The following is a 25,700-nucleotide window of genomic DNA, read 5'->3' on the forward strand; positions in this document are numbered from 1 at the left end:
GGAGCAGGTTCCAAGTGAACCAGCCCAGCACCCCTTGCCACAGAACCAGCCACTTCTCCTACTCAAAGCCTTTGGCCCTTAGCCCCATACCTGTCTGGGCCTTCTCTCCCCCACTTCTGCAGCACTGACCCTGCCAACTGTGACATCACACGTGATGCAAGAGGCTGGCTGCTGGGAGGGGCTATGACCCTCAAGAAAAGCCACTCACCAATTTTGCCCCACCGGCATGAAGAGCCCCTCTCCCCTTCTGACCACTCACGGCAGCAACAGCGGGGGGAAGATCCGTAAACTCGATGAGGTTGAGGCTCAAGACGTCCCTTCTGATGAAGTGTACCCTACCAGTTGTCCCAGTGACTGTTGTAGCGACTCCCAAGTTCTCCAAGATCTGCCAATCCCTGAGTCAAGATGTTCCTCTTCGCCAACAAAACCAAGACCCCCATCAGCACCTACACGGACTCCTACAGGGCTCCGAATACCATGAAGAAGACCTACGATGAGGCTCCGTTGGCTCTGTGGAGTGAAAACAAGTTCGTGACGCAGGTACAACACTTGGGGGTTTTGGTCTAAAGGAAAGGGGAGGAGGAGGCATGACAGAGGTGTATAAAATTATGCATGGCACAAAAGAAATCATTCCCCCCCCCCTTGTAACACTAGCGGCTCTCCAAGGAATGAGGGACATGGGTGGCACTGTGGTCTAAAGCACTAAGCCTCTTGGGCTTGCCGATCAGAAGGTCGTTGGTTCGAATCCCTGCAACGGGGTGAGCTCCCGTTGCTCTGTCCCAGCTCCTGCCAACCTAGCAGTTCGAAAGCACATCAGTGCAAGTAGATAAATAGGCACCGCTTCGGCGAGAAGATAAATGGCATTTCCGTGCGCTCTGGTTTCCATCACGGTGTCCTGTTGCGCCGGAAGTGGTTTAGTCTTGCTGGCCACGTGACCCGGAAAGCTGTCTGTGGACAACGCCGGCTCCCTCGGCCTGAAAGCGAGATGAGCGCCGCACCCCTTTGACTGGACTTAACCGTCCAGGGGTCATTTACCTTACCTTTACCTCTCCAAGGAAGCTGAATGTTGGAAGATCCAGAAAAGGGATTGTCACGCGGTGCGTGATTAAAAGTAGAGGTGGCCACCAACTTGGTTGGCTTTGAAAGAGGATTGGACAAGTTCATGGCAGAGAAGGCTCTATTGTTGGCTGTTTGCCTCTGTCGGAGGCAGGATGCCTCTGAATACCAGTTGCTGGAAACTACAAGAGGAGAGAGTGCTCTGCTTGCGGGCTTCCCATTTGAGCCTCTGCTTGGCTGCTGGAAGAAAGGGTACTGGACCCAAAGGGGCGCTGGCTTGATCCAACGGGCTCTTGGGTAAAACTCCCATGTGGCAATAATGCCTCTGCAAAAAGGGGACCTAAGAAGGCTTCCTGGCTGCAAGAGATTCGGGAGCAACGCTGAGTTGCTGAGTCTCCCACAGTGGCCAGCCTGGTGCCCCCGGGGAAACTTTATACAGCAGGTTCCTTACCTTTGCCCCTATTGAAATTCGTTTTGTGAGTTTGAAGCTGCAGCTGGGGGGGTTAAGGGGATGGAGCCAGAGGCCTTGCAGGAAAAAAGGAGCTTTGAAGAGAGTTATGATGAGAAGGAAGGGAAATTATGCATTAATAGGCTTTGAGAGCTTTGGGGCAAGGTGGGCTCCACACCCAACCTGAGCTTATAAATAAGGCACTCGTCATTAATTTTATTTGTATCCTGCTTTTCCACAAAAAGAGTAGTGCTCAACATGGCTTATAACAGGAATGCATCAACTACTGGAAAAAGAATTTCATAACAACATAACAGCCAATATCACAACATTAAAAAAAAAATCTCCAACGTTTCGGTACTATAAATATATCAAGCTTGCATTATCAACATTATTCCTGCATTGCGGGGAGTTGGACGAATTGACCCTCGAGGTTCCTTCCATCTCTACAATTCTGTGGCTCCATCATGCCTCCTGGCATTAGCAAAAATAACAAGGGAGCTTGGCCGTGACGATACTCAGAGGCCCTCTCCTGAAGCAGCCTCCTGTAGCGTTTCCAAAGGGGGTGGCTGGAAAAACTCATCCCATGATGTCGCTCCCATTGCGCATTAGAGAGATCTGGCAGCCTTTTGCCATTTGGCCTGGGGAATCCCACTACAGCAAGTCTGGGAATGAGAGAGGGAGCTGGCTCCGCAGGAAAATGTGGAAGAGGGTTGTGTGAAAAACGCCAAAACCTTCCATGGGATTTGGTCCGTCATTGGGAAGGCGGCGCCCTCTGCTGAGTAGATGGTGCACAGGCAGTAAAAACTGAGTAGATCTCTGAGGCTAAGCGCATTCAGAAAAGTGGTTTCTGTCCAAGGCTCTATTCCTAAACAAGTTTCCCAGCCTGCATGCTGCCAAACCGCCCCCCCCAAAAAAAAACTGGTGGTACACGATGCTGTGCTCCCCCCTCCCCGCCATGTTTGCTAGGTTTCCATCGAGCAACACCTGCCTTTCCACTAGTACAGTGGTACCTCGAGTTACAGACGCTTCAGATTACAGACGCTTCATGTTACAGACTCTGCTAACCCAGAATTAGTGCCTCGGGTTAAGAACTTTGCTTCAGGATGAGAACAGAAATAGTGCGGCGGCAGCGGGCGGCCCCATTAGCGAAAGTGGTACCTCAGGTTAAGAACACTTTCAGGTTAAGAAAGGATCTCCGGAACGAATTAAGTTCTTAACCCGAGGTACCACTGTACTTACTTATTTCATTTAGTTATTACATTTATATCACAGCTTTCTGTATCATGCCAGAGCCCTACTCCCAAAGCCAGCACCCAGGAAGGCATGAGCCACCCCGCCCTGCCCAGTTCCTCCTGTCTGCCGCTAGCCTCAGTGGGGTGGTCCGGGCCAAGCAATCCTGCTCCAGCAACCATGCACTTGGCTACAGTCTTGTTTACTAGGTCCTCCCAAACCCATTGCGCGTGTATTCTTCACTCGTAGATGCCTTGGGCAGTATTGCATGGTTATTTCACAACAGCCCTGTAAGGTAGGCTGTAAAAGGTAAAGGGACCCCTGACCGTTAGGTCCAGTCGTGTCCGACTCTGGGGTTGTGGCGCTCATCTCATGTTACTGGCCAAGGAAGCCGGCGTACAGCTTCCGGGTCATGTGGCCAGCATGACAGAGCCGCTTCTGGCGAACCAGAGCAGCGCATGGAAACACCGTTTACCTTCCCGCCGGAGCAGTACCTATTTATCTACTTGCACTTTTGACGTGCTTTCGAACTGCTAGGCGGGCAGGAGCTGGGACCGAGCAACGGGAGCTCACCCCGTCACGGGGATTCGAACCGCCGACCTTCTGATCGGCAAGCCCTAGGCTCTGTGGTTTAACCCACAGCGCCACCCACATCCCTTAAGGTAGGCTGTAGAATCACAGAATTGAAGAGTTGGAAGGGACTCAAAGGGTCATCTAGTCCAATCCTCTGCAATGCAGGAATCGCAGGAGTGGCTTGTACTAGGCAGCCAACAAGCTAGATATTATATATATAATATCCTCCCCTTCCTCCATTCTCAACACAGGGTGGCATTAGCATGAATCACAGGTGGGGAACCTCAGAACATCTTAGGCCTGATAGCAGTCCCAATTTGATATGCAGGGCTGTTTCCTTCCAGCTACGCTCTCCTCCTTGCAGGTAAAGCCTCCTGCTTCTTCCTTTGCAAGTCCAGCTTGAATTTTGCACTGTTTAAATCTGCTACTCAATGCCAGCTGCGCTGCCAGAGTCAGGCCCACTCAGAAGTTCCCGAGTTCAGCTGACAGCAGCTGAACGGGGCACAGCATGCATTATGTCATAAACAAAGACCAAAGCAATACAGATAAGTATCAAATTCCAACCCAGTGGCGTAGCTAGCCTCAGTGCTGCTGGGGGCGGCGGCAGCGCAGAGGCACCCCCCTGGGGGAGGGGCACGACGCGTGCGCCGTGACGTCATCATGACGTCACGATGCACGTGTATGCAGAAAGGGGGAATTTGCCCCTTTGCGAGGCTTTTTTTCGGCGGGTGGTGGTGGCCAGCTAGGAGGGGGTGGCAAGCGTGACACCCCCTCCTCGCTGGTCGCCCCCCCCCTGCCGGAAAAAAGCGGCGGAAAGGGCAAAAAGAAGCAGAGCAAGCGCTTGAATGCGCCTGTTCTGCTTCCTTTTCCCGCCCCCCCCCCCAGGGTTTTTTTTCAGCGGGGGGTGGCGGCTAGCGAGGAAGGGGTGACAGGTTTGACACCCCCCCCTCGCTGGTCGGCCCCCCCCCCGCCGAAAAAAAAGCGGAGGAAAGGGCAAAAAGAAGCAGAGCAAGCGCTTCAATGCGCCTGTTCTGCTTCCTTTCGGCGGGGCGGGGTGAGAGGGGCCGGCCAAAGTGTCACCCCACCTCCCCTTGACCTAGGGGCGGTCCGCCCCCCCCCCCGCCCCCACCCTGCGACGCCCCTGTTCCAACCACACAATTAATTTGAAAACCATTAATGGCAGCGACAACCCACATAACCACAACCCCAGTGTGGTGCGGTAGTTGAAGTTTCAGACTAGGACCTGAAGGAAAAGTGAGATATAAATGCAATTAACAAACTAGTCCCAAAGAGTGCAGCTTTCGTGGCCCAAATGCCTCAAAAATTGCAACCACGCTTTGCTTAAAATAGCAACCACGGGGGCATTTTTCAGTTTGTGTGAGTTGGCATTTGTTTATTTGCTAGGTTTATACGCCGACTTTCGTTTGTTAAGGGCTATTAAAAAAACAACAACAGTAAAACAACTCAAAACTCCACTCAACCACAAGACGTTGCACGGAAATTATGCAGCAGAAATTATGCAGCAGAAATAACATTTGCCTGTCGACATTTTATTTTACTGAATGCATTATGGTGTCAAGCAAGCCCCGGAAGATGGGGTGGACGAATGGGCAAACATTAGCGTGGTTAAAGTTTGTACGTATTTCAAAACTGGGAGGGGGAAACTGAGAATAACAACTGCTCCATGTAGCAGTAACTGGAAAGGGCGGTGAGCTGACTCCCGTGCCTTGCAGACTTGGCCTTGAATCCAGCTCCCTGCTGCGGTTTTTAAACAAAACAAAACAAGCAGAACTCCTTATCTTCATCAGCAGATATCCACAAACAAATAAGGCGGATGCGCTGAATTATCTTAGCTGCGGAACGTGTTTCTTGTGACTGTGTGCTATATAGTCAGTTGGCTCAATGCTGGGCAGAGAAAGGGAAAAACTTCCACAGCGGTTTAAATTTTTAAGGCACGCTTTGACCTTAAAAGCACGCTCGCATCCTCCCCTCCGACCCCCCAAATTTGGGAAGCAGCGGTCTAGTAGGTCTTGCACACACCAGGTTTCCTGCCTGTAAATGTAACAGTCCAGACCAGTCCCAAAGCTGTGACTGAGAGCCCAGGCAGGAGGTTAATAGTAGGTCATTTTGGCAAGGGTGTCTCGTAGGAGGAGCTGCTCTGGCGGCTGATCCATAAAAGATATAATTATTTGTTTACTGTTTGTTTCATAAAAATTTATACACCACCCCTTGGTTGTAAAACACACACACACACACACAAAAAAAAACCCCTCAAAGCAGTTTACAGGAAGAATGAAACAATAAAATTACAAATAAGAAAACTTAACAACAATAATGGAAAACTTTCAAAAAGCTAAAACTACAGTAGGCTAAAAACAGATTAAAAATCAAAGCAGCTTCCTAAACTTCTGGGGAGGCTCGTCTAAGCAAGGTTGTTTTTAGCAGGCAACGAAAAAGAAAACGGTCAGTGAGGGTCACTACCAATAATAATAATTATTATTATTTATTATTTGTACCCCACCCATCTGGCTGGGTGGCTTCCAACAAAGATTAAAAATACATTAAAATGTTACACATTAAAAACTTCCCTAAACAGGGCTGCCTTCCGATGTCTTCTAAAAGTCTGGTAGTTGTTTTTCTCTTTGACATCTGGTGGGAGGGCGTTCCACAGGGCGGGCGCCACCACCGAGAAGGCCCTCTGCCTGGTTCCCTGTAGCTTTGCGTCTCGCAGCGAGGGAACCGCCAGAAGGCCCTCAGCGCTGGATCTCAGTGTCCGGGCAGAACAATGGGGGTGGAGACGCTCCCTCAGGTATACTGGGCCTGAATCAATAGGCAGGGAGTTCCAAAGAGTTTGTGCTGCCCAGTAAAAGATAAAGTTATTCCAAATGGGAATTATTTCACCAATCGAAGTGACAGCGGGCATACACATGGTAAGGTGATCTCATATCTGTATTTTTTTGAGTGAAGAAGGTGTGCCTCCAATTTTAACCGAGGGGATGGGGACCCTTTGCCTCAACTATCAGATGTTTGGGAGTCATTGTGATAGGGCAGGTGTCACCAACATGGTGCCCTTCAGGTCTCTCCCTGACACTTGCAATCGCTCCTTCCAACTTGGGAAAGGGAAGCGTCGGTGAGGGCTCTCTCATGCGAGGGTATCTTGGGGAGAGGAACCCTGCTGGGTCAGGCCCATGGCCCAACTTGTGCAGCATCATGTGCAGGAAACTCATAAGCAGGACCCAAGCGCGAGGCCAACTCTCCCCTCCTGTGGTTTCCAGCAAACGGTATTCAGAAGCAGTGATGCGTCCAACTGGGGATGCAGAGGAGCAGAGTCGTGCTGGCTACTAGCCATGAGTAGCCCTCTTTTCCCCCATGAATTTGCCTAATTCTCTTTTAAGGCCATCTAGTTTGGTGGCCAGGACGCGGGTGGCGCTGTGGGTTAAACCACAGAGCCTAGGGCTTGCTGATCAGAAGGTCGGCGGTTCGAATCCCCGCAATGACGGGGTGAGCTCCTGTTGCTCGTTCCCAGCTCCTGCCCACCTAGCAGTTTGAAAGCACGTCAAAGTGCAAGTAGATAAATAGGTACCACTCCGGCGAGAAGGTAAACGGCGTTTCCGTGCGCTGCTCTGGTTCGCCAGGAGTGGCTTAGTCATGCTGGCCACATGACCTGGAAGCTGTACGCCAGCTGCCTCGGCCAGTAAAGTGAGATGAGCGCAGCAACCCCAGAGTTGTCCGCGACTGGACCTGATGGTCAGGGGTCCTTTTACCATTACCTAGTTTGGTGGCCATCACTGCCTCCAGTGGGAGGGCGTTCCATAGGTTAACTCTTTGCTGGGTGGAGAACTACTCTCTTTTATCTGTCCTAAATCTTCCAACATTCAGCTTCACGGAATATCCACAGGTTCTAGCATTAAGAAGGACGGAGGAAAACTCTTCTCTATCCACTTTCTCTATGCCATGCATGAGTTTATAATCTATTGTGTCACCTCACCCTTGCCTCTTTCTCCACTGAGAAGTAATTCAAAAAGTCTAGCTTAAATATATCTCTTTGAAACTATACTATTGCATGCAACTTAAATACCAGTACTAGGCAAAGCAGCTTTTTTTAAAAAAAAACTGCTTCCCAACCCAGCTGGCCCTTGTAAGACCTTTGCAGCTAAGAAATGGTGTGTGGGGTTTTTTTTTTCCTCCTCCCTCCCCATGCATGGTTCTTTCTGTGTTGTGGCTTTTTAGATTGCAAACCTAAGGTGTTTTTCTTTATTAGTATTATTGATCCGAAAGCCACTGTAGGACCTTTTTCCATATGACATGCCGGGTTTGTGTATAAATAAACAACGTGCAATTAAGTAAGCTGGCAGAAGCCTAAAACGGATTGGAAAGGCTGGATACAGCTTGTTGACATTGCTTTGTGTGAAAATGAGATGCAAAAGTGTATTGTATTAACTGAGCATTTCGTAGAAAACCCCAGGAGGGGTTGGGCTGGATCACTCTTGGGGCCCCTACAATTTGATGGTTCTAGGATGCAAGACTCAATGGACACTTGGCCTAATCTAAGCGGGGTGTGTGTGTGTGCGGTTGTGGTTCTTGTTATGCATTTACACTCCCCGGGCAAAGTCTCTCCTTGTTCTCGAGCCCTTTGACACAGTCCCCATGCTAGACACCCCCACCATTTTTTTAGCTCACCTGTATTGTGCCCCCCTCCCTGACTGTGACATCACAGCTGATGCAAGCAGGCTCAGTGTCAGGGAGGGAGGCTGTGAGTTTAGAGAGCCATTAGCAGGTTGTAGTTTGTTACAGGAGTGCAAAGCGTCCCCTTTCTATTTTCTTACCTTAACTGTGGTGTGAGCTGTTTAGTGGACCTTTTAGTTTAGCGTGGCGTAGGGGGAGGGAAAATCCCTTTTGCTAGAAAACCCTGAGCGTAGCGGAGAGTTGAGTTTAGGCCCCAGGCAAAAATCTTCAGAGAAGGCGAGATGTTCATCTTTGCGCATAAGACACACACCCCCATCAGCACCTACAGGGACTCCTACAGAGTGCCATGCCGCACTGACAACACCTACAAGGAGCCCAATCTCACCATGGGCGACATGAGCCATTGCATCTCCAAGGTAAATCTTGACATGTGTCTGGAGTCAAAGGGGTGGGGAGGACACAAAGGAACTTTTTAAAGAAGAGTTCCTTTTCTAAAGAACAACTTGGGACCAGATTACCGAAGAGATCCATATGTGTTCAACCACTTTGATCAGCTCACCTGCCACTGCTAGAGTTGCCTAATAATAATAATAATAATAATAATAATAATAATAATAATAATATAAAAGAGGTAAAGGGACCCCTGACCATTAGGTCCAGTTGTGTCCGACTCTGGGGTTGCGGTGCTCATCTCGCTTTACTGGCCGAGGGAGCCGGCGTACCTTCCGGGTCACGTGGCCAGCATGACAAATCTGCTTCTGCCAAACCAGAGCAGCACACGGAAACGCAGTTTACCTTCCCGCCGGAGCAGTACCTATTTATCTACTTGCACTTTTGATGTGCTTTCGAACTGGTAGGTTGGCAGGAGCAGGGACCGAGCAATGGGAGCTCACCCCATCGCGGGGATTCGAACTGCCGAGCTTCTGATCAGCAAGCCCTAGGCTCTGTGGTTTAGACCAGAGCGCCACTCACATCCATTATTATTATTATTATTATTATTATTATTATTATTATTATTTATACCCTGCCCATCTGGCTGGGTTTCCCTAGCCACTCTGGGCAGCTTCGAACAAAATTTTAAAATACAATAATCCTTCAGATATTAAAAGCTTCCCTAAACAGGGCTGCCTTCAGATGTCTCCTAAAAGTCTGGTGGTTGATTTTTCCTTTAACATCTGGTGGGAAGTCATTCCACAAGGCGGGTGCCACTACCAAGAAGGCCCTCTGCCTGGTTCCCTGTAGCTTTGCTTCTCGCAGCGAGGGAACTTCCAGAAAGCCCTCGGCACTGGACCTCAGTGTCCGGGCAGAACGATGGGGGTGGAGACGCTCCTTCAGGTATACTGGACCAAGGCTGTTTAGGGCTTTCAAGGTCAGCACCAACACTTTGAATTGTGCTCGGAAACGTACTGGGAGCCAATGTAGGTCTTTCAAGACTGGTGTTATATGGTCTCGGCAGAAATGGAAGGCAGAAAGGGGGGGGTCCTCCTCCAGATGTTATCGGGCTCCTATTAGCCCCTAGCCAACTTGGCTGATGGGCCAGGATGGTTGCGAGTCCAGCAACAACCCCTGGAGAGGTCTCCAACCCTGCAGGAAGCGAGTTGCCCAGGGCCACCAGATCACGAACACCCCCAAACAGGGCATCCGAGGGTTCATGAGTCTTTTTTCTGCCTTGTAGGGCTTGACCGTTCCCAGAATCGACCACCCGATAGACCAAAACCGCCTGGAGAATATCGTGAAGAAGGCAGTGGAGGAATACACCTATAAGAACTCCATAGACCCAACAGCTTACCGGCCGTACAAATACTGGGTGACCAGGGAGGAAGGTACGTTTCACTAACTTGTGCACAAGGGGTTGCGTCCATAGATATATTCATTAAATTTTCTGTTTTACAATTTAGAATATACATTTAAACAACCTTAAAATATCAGTGACTTCCCGGTTAAGAGCGGTGGACTCGTAATCTGGTGAACCGGGTTCGCATCCCCGCTCCTCCACATGCAGCTGCTGGGTGACCTTGGGCTAGTCACACTTCTCTGAAGTCTCTCAGCCCCACTCACCTCACAGAGTGTTTGTTGTGGGGGAGGGAGGGAAAGGAGAATGTGAGCCGCTTTGAGACTCCTTCAGGTAGTGATAAAGCGGGATACCAAATCCAAACTCCTCCTCCTCCGCCTCCTCCTCCTCCTCCTCCTCCTCTTCTTCTTCTTCTTCTCTTTCCATGGTTCATTTTGCATAGCGTAAATCCCTGCATATTTTATATTAACTAAACCATTCAGGATTCCATTATTACTTCCATCAAAACTTATTTACACTGTTGAATTTATCTTAATGCTGCTGATGTTTTCAAGTGTACACAAGTGTTCCCACCCCCAATATATTCAGGAAACATTTCCCAATCTTCTTTAAACGAATGTTCTTCTTGTTCTCTTATTCTGTAAGTTAGATCCACAAGCTGATCATATTCCATCAGTTTAAGTTGCCGTTCTTCTTTGGTTGGGACCTCGCTCGTTTTCCATTTTGGGGCTAACAAAACAAGGGCCACCATAATGGCATAAACAACCCTTTTTGACACCTAGGAAGCCTTTAGGGGTCCCTTCCAGCTCTACAATTCTATGATTCTATGACTTATTTTATAAAAAATATATTTATCGATGCTTTTGAATTATGGTGCTGGAGGAGACTCTTGAGAGTCCCATGGACTGCAAGATCAAACCTATCCATTCTGAAGGAAATCAGCCCTGAGTGCTCACTGGAAGGACAGATCCTGAAGCTCAGGCTCCAAGACTTTGGCCACCTCATGAGAAGAGAAGACTCCCTAGAAAAGACCCTGATGTTGGGAAAGATGGAGGGCACAAGGAGAAGGGGATGACAGAGGACGAGATGGTTGGACAGTGTTCTCGAAGCTACCAACATGAGTCTGACCAAACTGTGGGAGGCAGTGGAAGACAGGAGTGCCTGGTGTGCTCTGATCCATGGGGTCACGAAGAGTCGGACACAGCTAAACAACTCAACAACAGCAACAATTTCATGTTTTTAAATGTCAAAGCAGTTTACAATTACATGTGCATAAAACCATACAGCTGAAAACCATATCTGAAAAGGTTAAAAGTAGGCAGTGATCAGGCATACAAATTACCAGAAAAGAGATCCTGACTTGTAACTTGAATCCATTGGTAAGCCAGCCTCGAGGTTAGGAAGGCATGGACTACAGCGCTCTCAGGCTATCCCTGTCCAGGAACGTTAGTGAACCAGAAGGAGCCAGTAATTTAGCCTGTGATCCCCAGTGACTCTTATTCCCAGGCATTTCCTGTCCCTGAGAGTAGAGACGGAACATAATTTTCTATAGGCAAAGGTAAAGGGACCCCTGACCATTAGGTCCAGTCACGGATTACTCTGGGGTTGCGGTGCTCATCTCGCTTTACTGGCCGAGGGAGCCTGTGTTTGTCCGCAGACAGTTTATCCAGGTCATGTGACCAGCATGACTAAGCCGCTTCTGGCAAACCAGAGCAGCGCACGGAAACGCCGTTTACCTTCCCGCCAGAGTGGTACCTATTTATCTACTTGCACTTTGACGTGCTTTCGAACTGTTAGGTTGGCAGGAGCTGGGTCCAAGCAACGGGAGCTCACCCCGTCGCGGGGATTCGAACCCCCGACCTTCCGATCGGCAAGCCCTAGGTTCTGTGGTTTAACCCACAGCGCCACTGCATTTTCTATAAGAGGCATTTTTAAAAAATGTACCTGCTGAGAGAGGCAGCAGTTTTTACGCACTTATTTTTACATGTCCTGAATCATTTGCCTACATTGTTGAGTTCCAGCATCATGAGAAAGAGAAGTTTTTTCCCATCCGCTCTCTCTGTGCAATACAGGATTTTTACACGGACATATCACCTCTTTTCTCTAAACAGAGAAGTCCCAAAAGCTGCGACATTTCCTCATAAGGGAGTTGCCGAAACCACTCAATCATTTTGGTGGCCCTTTTCTGAACCTTTCCCAATTCTACAGCATCCGTTCTTAGGCGAGGCAATCAGAACTGCTCACAATACAACCGACGCAGTGGCGCCATAGATTTGTATAGCAAACGCTCTGGTCCTCGGCGGCGCGTTCCTTCCTTTTTTGCCCCCTCTGGGCTTTCCATCCTCAACCCTGGCGGCAAAACTCTCCCATCTCCTTTTTAAATTGCAGAGAAGTTCAACCCGGTCTTCCTTGGCGACGACAGGTACGCGACGTGGAGAACGGGGCCCTACAACAGCGCGGCGTGGAATCGATACACCACGTACCTTCCACGGATCCCTCGGGTAATCCTCGTGACTCCGCGGAGATCCGGGGTGGGGTGCGGGCCCGAAAGGAGGCTCCTGCTGTGGACAGGAACTGCCCCTGCACACCTGGTAGCAGAGCGGCAGAGGGCAGGGCTGCAGGGAACCTGCTCTTAAGCAAGGCCAGCTCTACCATCAGCAATATCGAAAGCAACACGATAACCAGAAACAACTACTGTTTTGTTGAATTCTTCACCAGCGAATTAGTTCAACACTCGTTAGTAGAAAGATGTGTAATTTCTTCATTAACCAATCTTTTTTCCGAATAGATATAATATACATGAAAATGGAAAAATACTCTGGAACAGTGTTCATGCAATTATGTAGTCACTGCGGAGCAACGAAACAGTAGTTGTTATCCGGAAACGCTGTTCAGAGTTGGACATCAGAATTGGACATTTGCTGATTATACAAAGCTTCACAGCTTGTTCTCCGCCAGGTACCGTATTTTTCGCTCCATAAGACGCACTTTTTTCCTCCTGAAAATTAAGGGGAAATATCTGTGCGTCTTATGGAGCGAATGGTGGTCCCTGGAGCTGAATTGCCCAGGGGCCAAAAGAGGATCATGCTTTTTATTTTACAAAGAGAAAAGGGGGTGTTGAAAGGACCCCCCTCAGCAGCTGATCAGCAAGAGATCGGGAGAGAGATAAGAGTCCCTGGCTCCCTTTAAGACCCCCCCCCTTGCCCAGGCCTCCATTGTTGAATGTGCTGCAGAGGGAGGTTGTTTGTTTCCCCAGCGGCATGTGACTGGCTGATTAGATTATCTGTCTGGAAACTGTAGAAAAGGCTCCCTTTCCTTTAGAAGCTGCAGAAATGTGAGTTGAACCCCATAAAAACGGAGCTTTTCTTCTTTGCTTTTCCCCCTTTGCAAAAAAAGCTGCAAAACTTTTAGCTGATCCTCCAAAAGCCTGGGTTTTTCCCTTTGCAAAAAAAGCTGCAAAACCTTTAGCTGATCCTCAAAAAAAAACAGGGCTTTTAGAAGAGGAAAACCAGAAAAATATTTTTTTTTTCCTTGTTTCCTCCTCTAAAAACGAGGTGCGCCCTATGGTCCGGTGCCCCCTGTGGAGCGAAAAATACGGTAAAGTCTGGCATCGTGATTCATTTAAGGACTTTCAGAGACTTCAGTTTGTTTGTTAGTTTTGATGTTTTGAATCATTCCATAAAGTTTTTCATATTTGTTTCTGGTCATCCTGTTGCTTTTGCTATTGCTGACTCACATTTTGCAACACGGGGGTTTGTCTGTCAGCTCTACCATCGGACAGAGCCAGGCAAGCAGCCTTGGGTGGCAGGTGCTGGTGGTGAGGAAATATAGAATTGGAAGGGACCCCAGAGGTCCTCTAGTCCACCCCTCTCCTGCAATGCAGGAACCTCCACTAAAGCGTCGCTGACAGATGACCACCCAACCTCCGCTTAAAAACCTCCAAGGAAGGAGAGCCCAGCACCTTCTAAAGGAGACTGTGCCACTGTCAAACAGCGCCCCCCCAGCTTAAATTTGTGCGGCTGGTTCTTCTGGCCTAAGGGGGGAACCTTACATTGGTTCCTCGTGAAATTCCTTTTGCCAGTTTGGGCCCGGTTCTATCGCCTCCACGGGGCATCGGGGGGGACGGGGACGGGGGACGGGGTCCCGAACTTGAGCATTGCACTGCATAAATGCACATGTCCCTGCATAAATTCCAGAGAAATGGACTCACGCTGTGCAATCTTTCCTTGCAGGAGGCTGGGTTAGAGTCGATCCTTCGCGGGATGCCCATGCAATACCCTCCGAAACCTGAGCGTCTCAACAATTACGGTAACTCCTCTGCGATCTTGCACGTCCTGCCTGGTTTAGGAACATAGGAACCTGCTTTATACTGAAGCAATGCTGTCTGTCTGCACTGATGGGCAGAGGCTCTCCAGGGTTTCAGGCAGGAAGTCTTTCCTAGCTCTGCCTAGAAATGCTGGGTATTGCGCCTACAAACTTCTGCATACAGAGCTAATACTCTATGCCTGAGCTATGGCCCTTCCCTTAGTTTGCTCCACTTCATCCTGCAGGGCTCTTAGTTACCCATCACTGTCCTTAAAGCCCGTCTGATCCAGCACTCTCTCTCTAGCTACCAGATGCTTTTGAGAGGGGCGGTGTCATAAAGTCCAGCAGCTCATCTTTTGAGGGTATACTGCCTCTGAACGTGGAGGTTCTATTTAACTGTCTTAGCCTAATAGCCGTCGGCGAGTTTCATCATCTGTCAGCTTGGATAACAATCCCTTTTAAAGGCACCTAGGCTAGCAGCCATCGTCATCACAAGCAATTATTGCCAACGCCCTCAGTTTAAATTGAGCTGTGATTCCTACATTGGGCTAGATGGCCCTTGGGGTCCCTTCCAACCAGGGGCGTAGCAAGGGGGGCGGGGGGCGGGCTGCCCCGTGTTCCATAATGGAGGGGGTGACAAATTATCAAGGAACAATTTTTTTTGGAGAAAAAAAAATATTTTCTTTGAATATTTTTTTTGAAAATGCCTGCTCCAAAGGTCTTCTCTTACTATACTAGGGATTATATAGCTATATATGAACTTTCATGCATATCGGTTAATATCTTGACCCTCCTCCACCAAAATAGCTGTTTGCTTTGCTGTTTTCCTATGTCATGAAGGCTGAACTTTCAGTTCAGAGAACACTTACTGTTCCCAACCCTAACCCTGTGGAAAGCCATCTAATTAGACTTTGAGAGGTTTTTAGGAGGTAATTTAATTATTGCTTGATTTTATACCAATGTTATGTATCTGGTGTTAGCCACCCTGAGCCCGACTTTGGCCGGGAAGAGCAGGATAAAAAGAACAGGTTTTTTTATTATTGCTTGTTATTATTCCTTTGTAAGAAAATATGAAATAACGTAAAACCATTTTTGCGGGGGGGATCAATGGGGGGGGGTGACAAGAAATTTTCCGCACCGGGTACCACCTGACCTTCCCATGCCTGAGGGGGGGGTGTGTGACAAAAATGTTTTTGCCCCCGGGTACCAATTTACCTTGTTACGCCCCTGCTTCCAAAGCTGCGAGAAAGTGGGCTTCCTTTTCTCTGTTGCCCTGAACCGACTGATTGACTTGGCTGGCTGGCATCCTGAGTCCGAGTGTTTTATGCTAACACCTCCACTTCGCTGTCATAAAACTCCCTCCTAGTTTTCCAGGGGCACAAGCTCTCCTCTCTTTCTTTCTCCCCCACCCATTTTCTCCAGAACGGGAAGTGGTGGTTAACATGTTGAACAGCTTGTCTCGGAAGCAGCTTCCATCCATACAGCACCGCTACACCATCCCAGGAAGGATGCCGTACCAAGGCTACTACAGCCCCTGCACGGGACGCCATTACTGCTTGCGAGGGATGGACTACTACGTCGACGGGGCGCCCACCAACGAGCGACAGATCAGCCAGCTAGTTGAGAAGATTGTAAGGTTCGGAGGGTTTTGCAGACCACAACCCCAACTCCTCCCCCTCGGGGCACTTGGGGGCGGGTTTTGGAAAGGGGAAGGCATAAAAAAAAACTCCGCCATAAGCTCCTCATTGGAACATTTGCACAGGGCGCACCCTGCAGGGTGCCCTCCGTGTGGGGTGGGTTTTAATAGGTAAAAGGTAAAGGGACCCCTGACCATTAGGTCCATTCTTGGACGACTCTGGGGTTGCAGAGCTCATCTCGCTTTACTGGCCGAGGGAGCCAGCATACAGCTTCCAGGTCATGTGGCCAACATGACTAAGCCACTTCTGGCGAACCAGAGCAGCGCACGGAAACGTCGTTTACCTTCCTGCCGGAGCGGTACCTATTTATCTACTTGCACTTTGACGTGCTTTCGAACTGCTAGGTTGACAAGAGCAGGGACCAAGCAACGACAGCTCACTCCATTGCGGGGATTCAAACCACCGACCTTCTGATCGGCAACAGAGGATAAATTAATTGTGATTCATCCCCCCAGGTGCCCACATGTTTGTGTTGAACAGGCAGAACATCAGCTTACCGCTTGCATTTAAATGCGAGGCTGACTTGATTCTTAGCATTCTTAGCAGCAAATTAAAAACATATGAATTGGGCTGCAAAGCCTTCTTTTGAACAAGTCCAGCTGCAGAGCAAGCTGGTTCCCCCTTTTCTTGCCCCGCTTAACAAAGAATCAGACAGCAGGCTGAGAAGTAAGTTTAAAATAGGGTTTACTTACTCATAGTCATGCACTGGTTGTCAGCAACTGCAGCAGTAAAAACTATGCAGGTAAAATACTTACATTTACAAGAGGAATAGCCTCAGGCATGTGTGTGTGTGAGCTGGAGCAGTTAAACCTATGTCTGCTCCAAGCACTGGTCGAAGAGAGGGAGGGAGGGGGAACAGGAAATACTATCATGTTCCTTTCCCTTCCTGTCCTGAGGGGGAAATGACCTCACACAGAGCCCTCTCTACCAATTACATGTCTATGGCTTGAGTCTTCCTATCAGCAGTACAGCTCTGTGGTCTTAACTCCTCCTCATGCTAACTGGCAGGAATATGCATTGTTAGATTTGGCTGCTAATCTCCCACAAACCCCTTCTCAGGCAAATACAGCAATTGCATGCACAGTTTTATTAAAGGCCCATCTTGACTCAAAAGGTTTTCAAAACTGTCTCGGTCGAGGTTTGGTGAAGTCGCCAGCGGTCATCTCTTTGGCAACAGGGCAATTCAACTAGGCCATCGCGCAGGAAGCAGTACTCCCCCCCCCATGTGCTTGGTTCTCGCTTGGAACTTCTCGCTTTGCATTACCTTCGGACAGCTCTGCCTGTCTTCCACCTGCCAAATAGGTTTCTCCTGCGCCAACCCCAAATCCACAGTCAGCCAGGCCAGCTCTCTGCATGCTCAGTCGCAGCTACATACTCCGACTCGGTGGAAGGCAAAGCTACATCTCCTTGTTTATAACTGCCGTAAGAAAAGGGACCATTTCCAAACATACCCACCTGGTTCCCTTGTAATCTTTAGTGCCTCCAGCCCGGTCAGCAACCGTGCAACCTAACAGTTCCAGATTGCTCTCTGCCGGCAGCTTAATTTTACAGTTCATACTCCTCTTTTTATGAGAGCCAGAATTCCCCCTGCATTTTCAATGTCTGGTCTCTTTGTCGTGGTAAAGTGCAAATGTTTCCCCATTGTTGACCTGCCTGCACTGGTTATGGTCAGGCAAGAGCTTAGATTCATGTTTGCTCTCCAGGAAATCAATGGTCATTGGTGTGGCTACTGGGTTGGCATCTCGCAGCTTCAGGCTGTCAAGCAATTCAGTAGCTTTCCTCCTTTGGCTAAGAATATAAGATCCGTCCTCCTAAATTTCAGTTCTGACACCCCGATAGCAGGAGCCACTTTCCTAGTTCTTTCACCTCCACTTCTTTGCCTAAGTGTCTTAAGTGGCCAGCAGCTTCGGAGGGAGGGAGGGAGGGGTCAATTAGCCATGATTGTTAATTAACCATGATTGTTAAGTGGAACCTCTGTGTGCAAAAGCAGTGTACCTCTACTGGGAACCAAAAACAACACACACACCCAACACCCAACACATTAGGAAATGGTCATCAACTTCGCGCCCTGGCTGTGAGAAGCTGCTGACCACTCTTGGGCACAGAACACTGGGCTGGTTGGGTCTTGGTCTAATCCTGCAATGCAGCTCTTTCCCCTCCAAGTGCTTTCCCGTGGCTCTAGCTCTGATCCACCTGCCCCCCGCTGAGATGCCAGCCAAGGTCTCCCGCAGCCCTTTAATGGCAACCTCTGTTAGGATTTCCTGCACACGAGTAGGACCCGGGCAGAGACGCATGCCCAACTGGCATGTTGCCTCCCTCCTGGTTTGGGAGCTTCAAAAGCTTTCTTCAGCCCGAACATCAAAACGGCTGATGCCAAGAAACATCAGCACACTTATGGATCCGCAGAGTTTGCGCAGTTGCATAACAGACCTCAGCAACTCAGCATTTTGGCTAATCTGCTTTTATTTACATATAAACACACACGGAGCACTGCAACATGGCTCCCTCTCTCTCTAGCATCAGACAGCAAAGAGAGAGAACAAAGGACAATAGTCCCACTTCACGGAACACAGTAAGACAAATATCTTGACTTCGTCACTTCCCATTCTGTGGAATGAAAACACATACACAGTTATGTGATAGATAAGAATCCCATGACTGTAGACACGGGGAATGAATCTTCAACAACCTCTCTCTTTCCCCCCATTGCTCTTCCAGGAATTTCCAGTACTACGACCGCGACCACGAGATGACACTTTGTGCACGCATGCCCAACCTGCCACCTGGTTTCCCGTATATGAACCTTAAGTAAGGAATCCAAACAGGTTTGGTGAGGGGAAGGAGTTGGGGTGGGGAGGCATGGTTGCTCACAAGGGATGTGTGTTGAACTGGGGACCGTTCCTGAGGACCAGCCCTGGGGAACAGAATTCCCCCAAGGACAGCTTGGCTGCCAGTGAACCAGCTTCCTCTAGCAGGCAGCTGGAGGCGGGTTCTGGATAATAGGAACATAAGAACTCCCTGTTGGATCAGGCCAAGGGGGACTCTGTTAAGCCCAGGGGCATAGCTAGTTCCTCCGTTACCCGGTGTGGCGGGGGCGGAATAACCCACCCATGGGGCGGAGTGACCCACCCACGGGGCCAGCCACCACCGCAAGCCTCGCACGGCCCCCAAACAGATCGACGCGTCTGTGATCTGCTGGGGGTTGACAAGATCGCTCCTCGAGCGGATCCGCCGTGACAATTGGCGCATCAGCAATCTGCTTGGGGGCCAATCTTGTCACCCTCCTTAGGCATGACACCCGGGCCGGGGCGCCCCTCTGCCCCCCATATCCCTACGCCAGTAGTTAAGCCATCAGCCTTGGTTAACTGGAGCAAATGAAACACAGGTGCCACCTTCCGCAGGGGGGTGAGCCCAACCCTGCCTTGGTCTAGCAGGAGAAATGAGGCTGTTTCTGGGCGATGTTTTCAGCAATGGCTCTCTAGTGCTGGCCTCCGTCTTTCTTGGGAGACAATGGAGTGCACCTCCAGGGGTGAAGTCGAACCTCTGCGTCAGCAGCACCAACGTGACCTCCTCGGGGTGCGAGCTTGGGCAGAGTGTATGGAGGCTGCCCAGACGACAGGACCCCCCTTCTCACCCTCGCTGATGAGGGCTTGAGACCCATCGGCTGCCCTCACCAGCCAGTGGAAGCTGTTCCCAGGAAACAGACGCTGTTTTGTGCTGACAGCTTCTAGGAGCCACAAGTAAGAGCTGAGCGCAGGGTGGGGCCCAAAGGTGAACAAACTATCCCAGAAGTAGCACAATGTGTGTCCCCCACCCCATACACCCCTGAAAAAGGTCTACCTGGAGAATATCAGAAGATATTCTGATATTCTCCAGGTAGACTGTTGACATGAGTCAACAGTGTGATGCAGCAGCTAAAAAAGCCAATGCAATTCTGGGCTGCATCAATAGGAGTATAGCATCTAGATCAAGGGAAGTAATAGTACCACTGTATTCCGCTCTGGTCAGACCTCACCTGAAATACTGTGTCCAGTTCTGGGCACCACAGTTCAAGAAGGATACTGGCAAGCTGGAACGTGTCCAGAGGAGGGCAACCAAAATGGTCAAAGGCCTGGAAACGATGCCTTATGAGGAACGGCTTAGGGAGCTGGGTATGTTTAGCCTGGAGAAGAGAAGGTTAAGGGGTGATATGATAGCCATGTTCAAATATATCAAAGGATGTCATATAGAGGAGGGAGAAAGGTTGTTTTCTGCTGCTCCAGAGAAGCGGACACGGAGCAATGGATTCAAACTACAAGAAAGAAGATTCAACCTAAACATTAGGAAGAACATCCTGACAGTAAGAGCTGTTGGACAGTGGAATTTGCTGCCAAGGAGTGTGGTGGAGTCTCCTTCTTTGGAGGTCTTTAAGCGGAGGCTTGACAGCCATCTGTCAGGAATGCTTTGATGGTGTTTCCTGCTTGGCAGGGGGTTGGACTGGATGGCCCTTGGGGTCTCTTCCAACTCTAGGATTCTATGATTCTATGAATCTATATACTACAGGGAAGCCATCCTTCCACAGCCTAGTGCTTTCCATCTTTTTCCCTCCAGGGCCATTGGGGTGTTTTGGTGGTTTCAGGGGAAAAAAAACACACTTATATGGATATAGCAGGACCACAACAACAGTCAGGTGGGGGGCAAAGGGGAACAGTAACCAACTCTCAGCCCCAGGCCTCGGACATTTCCATTTTCTGAGTTCCTGTGATGTTGCAGCACTCGCCGGAAGAAGCCAGATTAGGATAAAGGCCTTGATTAGGATAAAGATTCGTTCCAAAGTTCACAGGATGCATAGATGGTTTGTTTACCTGAAGGCATTTCTAACCTGCCCTTTAAGCATAAAACAGGCCAGCAACAAAATTTAAAAATTAAAAAGAAAAGAGCAGGGAGAAGGAGGCTGGAGGCTGCTGCTCACACATTGCCATCTTGACACTTTAACCCCGTTTAACCAAAGAAGTTTCTCAGTGCAGCTTACAGAAATAATCAGTGCTAAAGTAGCTCCTCTCCTCCAACTCATACTCTAAAAAGATCTGGCACAAAAGGGGAACGGGAGGTGAGGAAAGATGCATGCATGTATCTTGTGGGTTTTTCCTTGGTTACACTCACAAAGACATAGCACACAAGGAAAAGGGTAGAGGAGGGAAGATATATCTTGTGGGGGCCCACCTTAAGCTTTTTCCCGGCTGCACTCATAATGATCCTGCTTCTGAGAGACCCTTCTTATTGTTCATCCTCTCCTGGAGCTCTGCCCTCTGACTTCCCCATACCAGTTACAGGTAGGTAGCCGTGTTGGTCTGCTGTAGTCGAAACAAAATTTTAAAAAATTCCTTCCAGTAGCACCTTAGAGACCAACTACAGGTGAAACTCGAAAAATTTGAATATCGTGGAAAAGTCCATTTATGTAAGTAATTGTTTTCATTAGCTACTGGAGTTTAATATATGAGATAGACTCATGACATGCAAAGCGAGATATGTCAAGCCTTTATTTGTTATAATTATGATGATTATGGCGTTCAGCTGATGAAAACCCCCAAGTTGAAATTGTTAATTTGGGGTTCTCATCAGCTGTACGCCATAATCATCACAACTATAACAAATAAAGGCTTGACATATCTCGCTTTGCATGTCATGAGTCTATCTCATATATTAGTTTCACCTTTTAAGTTGAATTACTGAAAGAAATGAACCTTTCCACGATATTCTAATTTTTCGAGTTTCACCTGTAACTTTGTTCTTGGTATGAGCTTTCGTGTGCATGTGGTATCTGAAGAAGTGTGCCTGCACACGAAAGCTCATACCAATAACAAACTTAGTTGGTCTCTAAGGTGCTACTGGAAGGAATTTTTTTAAAAATTTTGTTCCATACCAGTCAGTTTGCCTTCTTTGTCTTGCAGAGCTTTAAGCGAGAGGATCACAATTGTGGCGTAAATTCTGAGCTTGAGTTGGCAGTTTTGAGTGTATGTCTTGATTTCAGTATTTGGATTTCCAAAAGTGTAGCCGTAAAATAACAAACCTTCAGGGGCGTGGAAAAGCAGGTGATATCATAGCTTTGCAAAAGCTGAGCTGGTCCAGGTGTGAGCAATTGCCTGGTTGGGGGAAGTCTGTTTAACAGCCCCCCCCCCCATGCATCCTTGAATTCAGTGATGGAAGTAAAAATGAATGTGCCAAAACAAACACATTCAAATTGCGCCCGAGAGGAACGCAGATTCCACCCCCACAGATGCAAATCAGTCCTACTTATGGAAAAAGGGAGTGTCTCGTGCAAAAAAATTTTAAAATATTTTTAATTCATTTTGTAAGATGAGAAAATATCGCATAATAAAACATGAAAAAACAGAAATTTACAAAAAGAGAAGAAAAAGGAAAAAGGAAAAAAGAGAATGATATATACTTCTTACAATCACATAACTTATTCTTAACATCAATAAATGACTTCCCCCTGCGCCCCCCCCCTATGAATTTCATTTCCCAACCTTCTTTGGCAATTTCTAAGGGCTAACATCTTATCCAATATTTTCTTCTAGAACATCTACAATTAACCTATTTCCTAAAAATACTGCGAAAAACCTAGAACTGCTTCCTTAGGCAATACTAAATATTACAATACTTTTTCAAATAAATTTTATATTTCTTCCAATCTTCCTCCACCCCGTCTTCTCCTTGGTCGCGGAGTCTGCCAGTCAGTTCGGCAAGTTCCATAAAATCTAGCATCTTCATTTATGTGCAAATTTGCTCCATTTGTGTGCTGACACCGGTCTGGAATCTGGAATCCTGTGCCAGAAGGAGAGGGGAACAGTCTGGAAGGGCCAGGAAGGAAGCAGCAGGGACATGGAAAAGTTCTTTGGAAGAACTGTACAGTTCCTATTGCCTTAAAAAAGTAAACAATATTTTACAGGGTCCATCTCATCCGGGATATAGTCTTTTTGCACCACTTACTTCGGGCAAGAGATATAGAACAATTACTGTATTTTTCACTCCATAAGACGCACTTTTTCCCTCCTAAAAAGTAAGGGGAAATATCTGTGCGTCTTATGGAGCGAATGGTGGTCCCTGGAGCTGAATTGCCCAGGGGCCAAAAGAGGATCATGCCTTTTATTTTACAAAGAGAAAAGGGGGTGTTGAAAGGACCCCGCTCAGCAGCTGATCAGCAAGAGATCGGGAGAGAGATAAGAGTCCTGGCTCCCTTTCACCCGCCCCCTTGCCTAAGCCTCCATTGTTGAATGTGCTGCAGAGGGAGGTTGTTTCCCCAGCGACATGGGACTGGCTGATTAGATTATCTGTCTGGAAACTGTAGAAAAGGCTCCCTTTCCTTTAGAAGCTGCAGAAATGTGAGTTGAACCCCATAAAAACGGGGCTTTTCCCCCTTTGCAAAAAAAGCTGCAAAACTTTTAGCTGATGCTCAAAAAAACAGGGTTTTTCCCTTTGCAAAAAAGATGCAAAACTTTTAGTTGATCCTCAAAAAAAAACAGGGCTTTTCCCTTTGCAAAAAAGCTGCAAAACTTTTAGCTGATCCTCAAAAAAACAGGGCTTTTAGAGGAGGAAAACCAGAAAAATGTTTTTTTTCCCTTGTTTCCTCCTCTAAAAATGAGGTGCGCCCTATGGTCCGGTGCGTCCTATGGAGCGAAAAATACGGTAGATCAAGAACAAATAGATTGAAGAATAGTTTCTACCCAAGAGCTATAACCATCTTAAATGCTGTAACCAGATAATATGACCTTGGAGATTTGTGATGGGTGTGTACATATGTGCATGTTTGGCTGACAATGTGTTTTTTTTGTGCTGTTTTTTGTTTTGTTTTTATGGAATGCCATCCAATTTTGTTGAACTTGTACAATGACAATAAAGAAAACTTAACTCTTCATCTTAACTTAACTCTTCAGAAATGAGTCATAGGCGTAATTTGCTCTTTAGGTTGTTTTTACTATACCTGACCCAGCATCAAGGAAATAATGTTGAAGACAACGCAGAAATAGTACTTAACCTCAGTTAAAGTTTCAAATATACATAAAAATACTTCATCAATGTGCTGGCGCAAGGGAGAGAGAGGCAGCTATATGGGCTGTTGTGGTGGACATGCTCAACGGTAATAATAATAATAATAATAATAATAATAATAATAATAATAATAATAATTTATTTATACCGCCGCCAATCTGGCTGGGCTTCCCCAGCCACTCTGGGCGGCTTCCAACAAAATATTAAAATACAATAATCAATCAAACATTAAAAGTTTCCCTAAACAGGGCTGCCTTCAGGTGTCTTCTAAAAGTCTGGTAGTTGTTGTTCTCTTTGACATCTGGTGGGAGGGAGTTCCACAGGGCGGGTGCCACTACCGAGAAGGCACTGCCGAGAAGGTAGTAAATTTTGGGCAAGTGTTTAATGGTATAAGTAAAATTACACACTTAAAAGGTGCAAACTTGAATGCTTGGTACAAGAGAGCATGCTTGGCGTATTGCCCTTATGGAAAAATGGGCTCACAAATCAGAACTGGCAAGAGGAACAAAGCACAAATATACCTTTGTGGGAGAATCATGGCTCTTCATTTCGTTTCCAAAATCTCCAGAAAACCCAAGACCAGTTTCAAAGGTTTATTACTAACTTGTGGCTCATTTAGTGTGTGTTATAGAGGTTTACTGTTACAAGTTGTGGCGCACATATGGGAATACAGGTTTTCATAATGAATTTTTTGTGTGTCTCCAGGGAAATAAATAAAGTTGTTTTTTTTAAAAAAAAAGTTAGTTATAAAATATTTTGTATGAATAAGTAAGTGTGCATCATTACCATCTAAGTGCAACTGCCGGCCTCAATGGAGACAGCTTGGGAGGCCTCCTACTGAAATAGTGTGTGAGAGAAATATGTCTGCATATTTCCTGCATCGCAGGGGGTTGGACTAGATGACCGGTGGTGTCCCTTCTCTACAATTCTATGATTCTACATGTGGTTGAGTGTGCATGTGGCCTGTAGGTGGCGTTGTGTGTCTCATACGTGGCCCATGGAGTTGTGTCTGACCAGCGATGGGACCCGGAGGTCAAAAAGACACACACACTGCAGACAATTGCAGTCTGCAAATCAAAGTCATATTCTGCTCCGTGTAAAATCTTTTTTCTTTCTTTCTCTCTCCCTGACAGGTGGGATACAAGCCATTTTAAGAAGGCCGGAGGGGCACAGAGGGACAGCTTTATCATTCATCCTGAATTTGTTTCGGAGTCATTCCTCCATCCACCGTGTTGGTAGTAGAGAGTTGAGACAGGCTGCCATTAAAATTGCCGCTGGTGACTAACTGTGCCTCTGTCCCTTCCTTGGGCTCACGGTGTTCCTCCTTTCACTGCAGCAACCAAGTCACTGGCCGGAAGCAAAGTGTGGCTATTTTGGCCTAGGGAGGACACCGTCATCTTCCTCACACTGAGAGCCAGCATTGTGTAGTGGTTAAGAGCGGTAGACTCGTAATCTGGTGAACCGGGTCCACATGCAGCTGCTGGGTGACCTTGGGCTAGTCACACTTCTCTGAAGTCTCTCAGCCCCACTCGTCTCACAGAGTGTTTGTTGTGGGGGAGGAAGGGAAAGGAGAATGTTAGCCGCTTTGAGACTCCTTCGGGTAGTGATAAAGCGGGATATCAAATCCAAACTCTTCTAAATCGCGACCCACGCGTGCACAGAAGCAGTGCTGCGGGTTACGGACACTATGGGTTGCGAACACGCCTCCCACACGGATCGCATTCACAACCTGAGCGTCCACTTTATTCTGGTCCTCGGCAATGAAGGAATCTTTTGAGGCGCAGACCCACAACCCTGAGATAAAGAGTCTCATGCTCCACCAGCAGAGCTGTCCCTGAACGTTGTTAATAACTGTATCCTGTGTAGTCATCAAGGAAGT

The 25,700-nt window shown here is 47.9% G+C and overlaps 1 protein-coding gene across 1 annotated transcript; it reads left to right on the forward strand.

The window, feature by feature from the left end:
* Positions 1 to 99: 99 nt before the first annotated feature.
* C11H9orf24 (chromosome 11 C9orf24 homolog) lies at positions 100 to 25,106 on the forward strand. The gene is made up of 7 exons (XM_033164251.1): positions 100 to 540; positions 9,672 to 9,819; positions 12,177 to 12,289; positions 14,021 to 14,096; positions 15,516 to 15,729; positions 18,509 to 18,598; positions 24,955 to 25,106. Exons 1-7 carry the CDS (start codon positions 406 to 408, stop codon positions 25,058 to 25,060), a joined length of 882 nt encoding a protein of 293 aa, XP_033020142.1. The 5' UTR covers positions 100 to 405; the 3' UTR covers positions 25,061 to 25,106.
* Positions 25,107 to 25,700: the final 594 nt, after the last annotated feature.

The sequence above is a fragment of the Lacerta agilis genome, chromosome 11 (genome assembly GCF_009819535.1).
Source record: "Lacerta agilis isolate rLacAgi1 chromosome 11, rLacAgi1.pri, whole genome shotgun sequence".
NCBI classification, from domain to species: domain Eukaryota; kingdom Metazoa; phylum Chordata; class Lepidosauria; order Squamata; family Lacertidae; genus Lacerta; species Lacerta agilis.

Excerpts from the sequence above, each read along its gene's own strand:
- C11H9orf24 (XM_033164251.1), top strand. The coding sequence starts at position 406 with ATGTTCCTCTTCGCCAACAAAACCAAGACCCCCATCAGCACCTACACG. Across the intron at positions 9,820-12,176 it reads CTGGGTGACCAGGGAGGAAG|AGAAGTTCAACCCGGTCTTC; the intron begins GTACGTTTCACT and ends TTTAAATTGCAG. Across the intron at positions 14,097-15,515 it reads TGAGCGTCTCAACAATTACG|AACGGGAAGTGGTGGTTAAC; the intron begins GTAACTCCTCTG and ends CATTTTCTCCAG.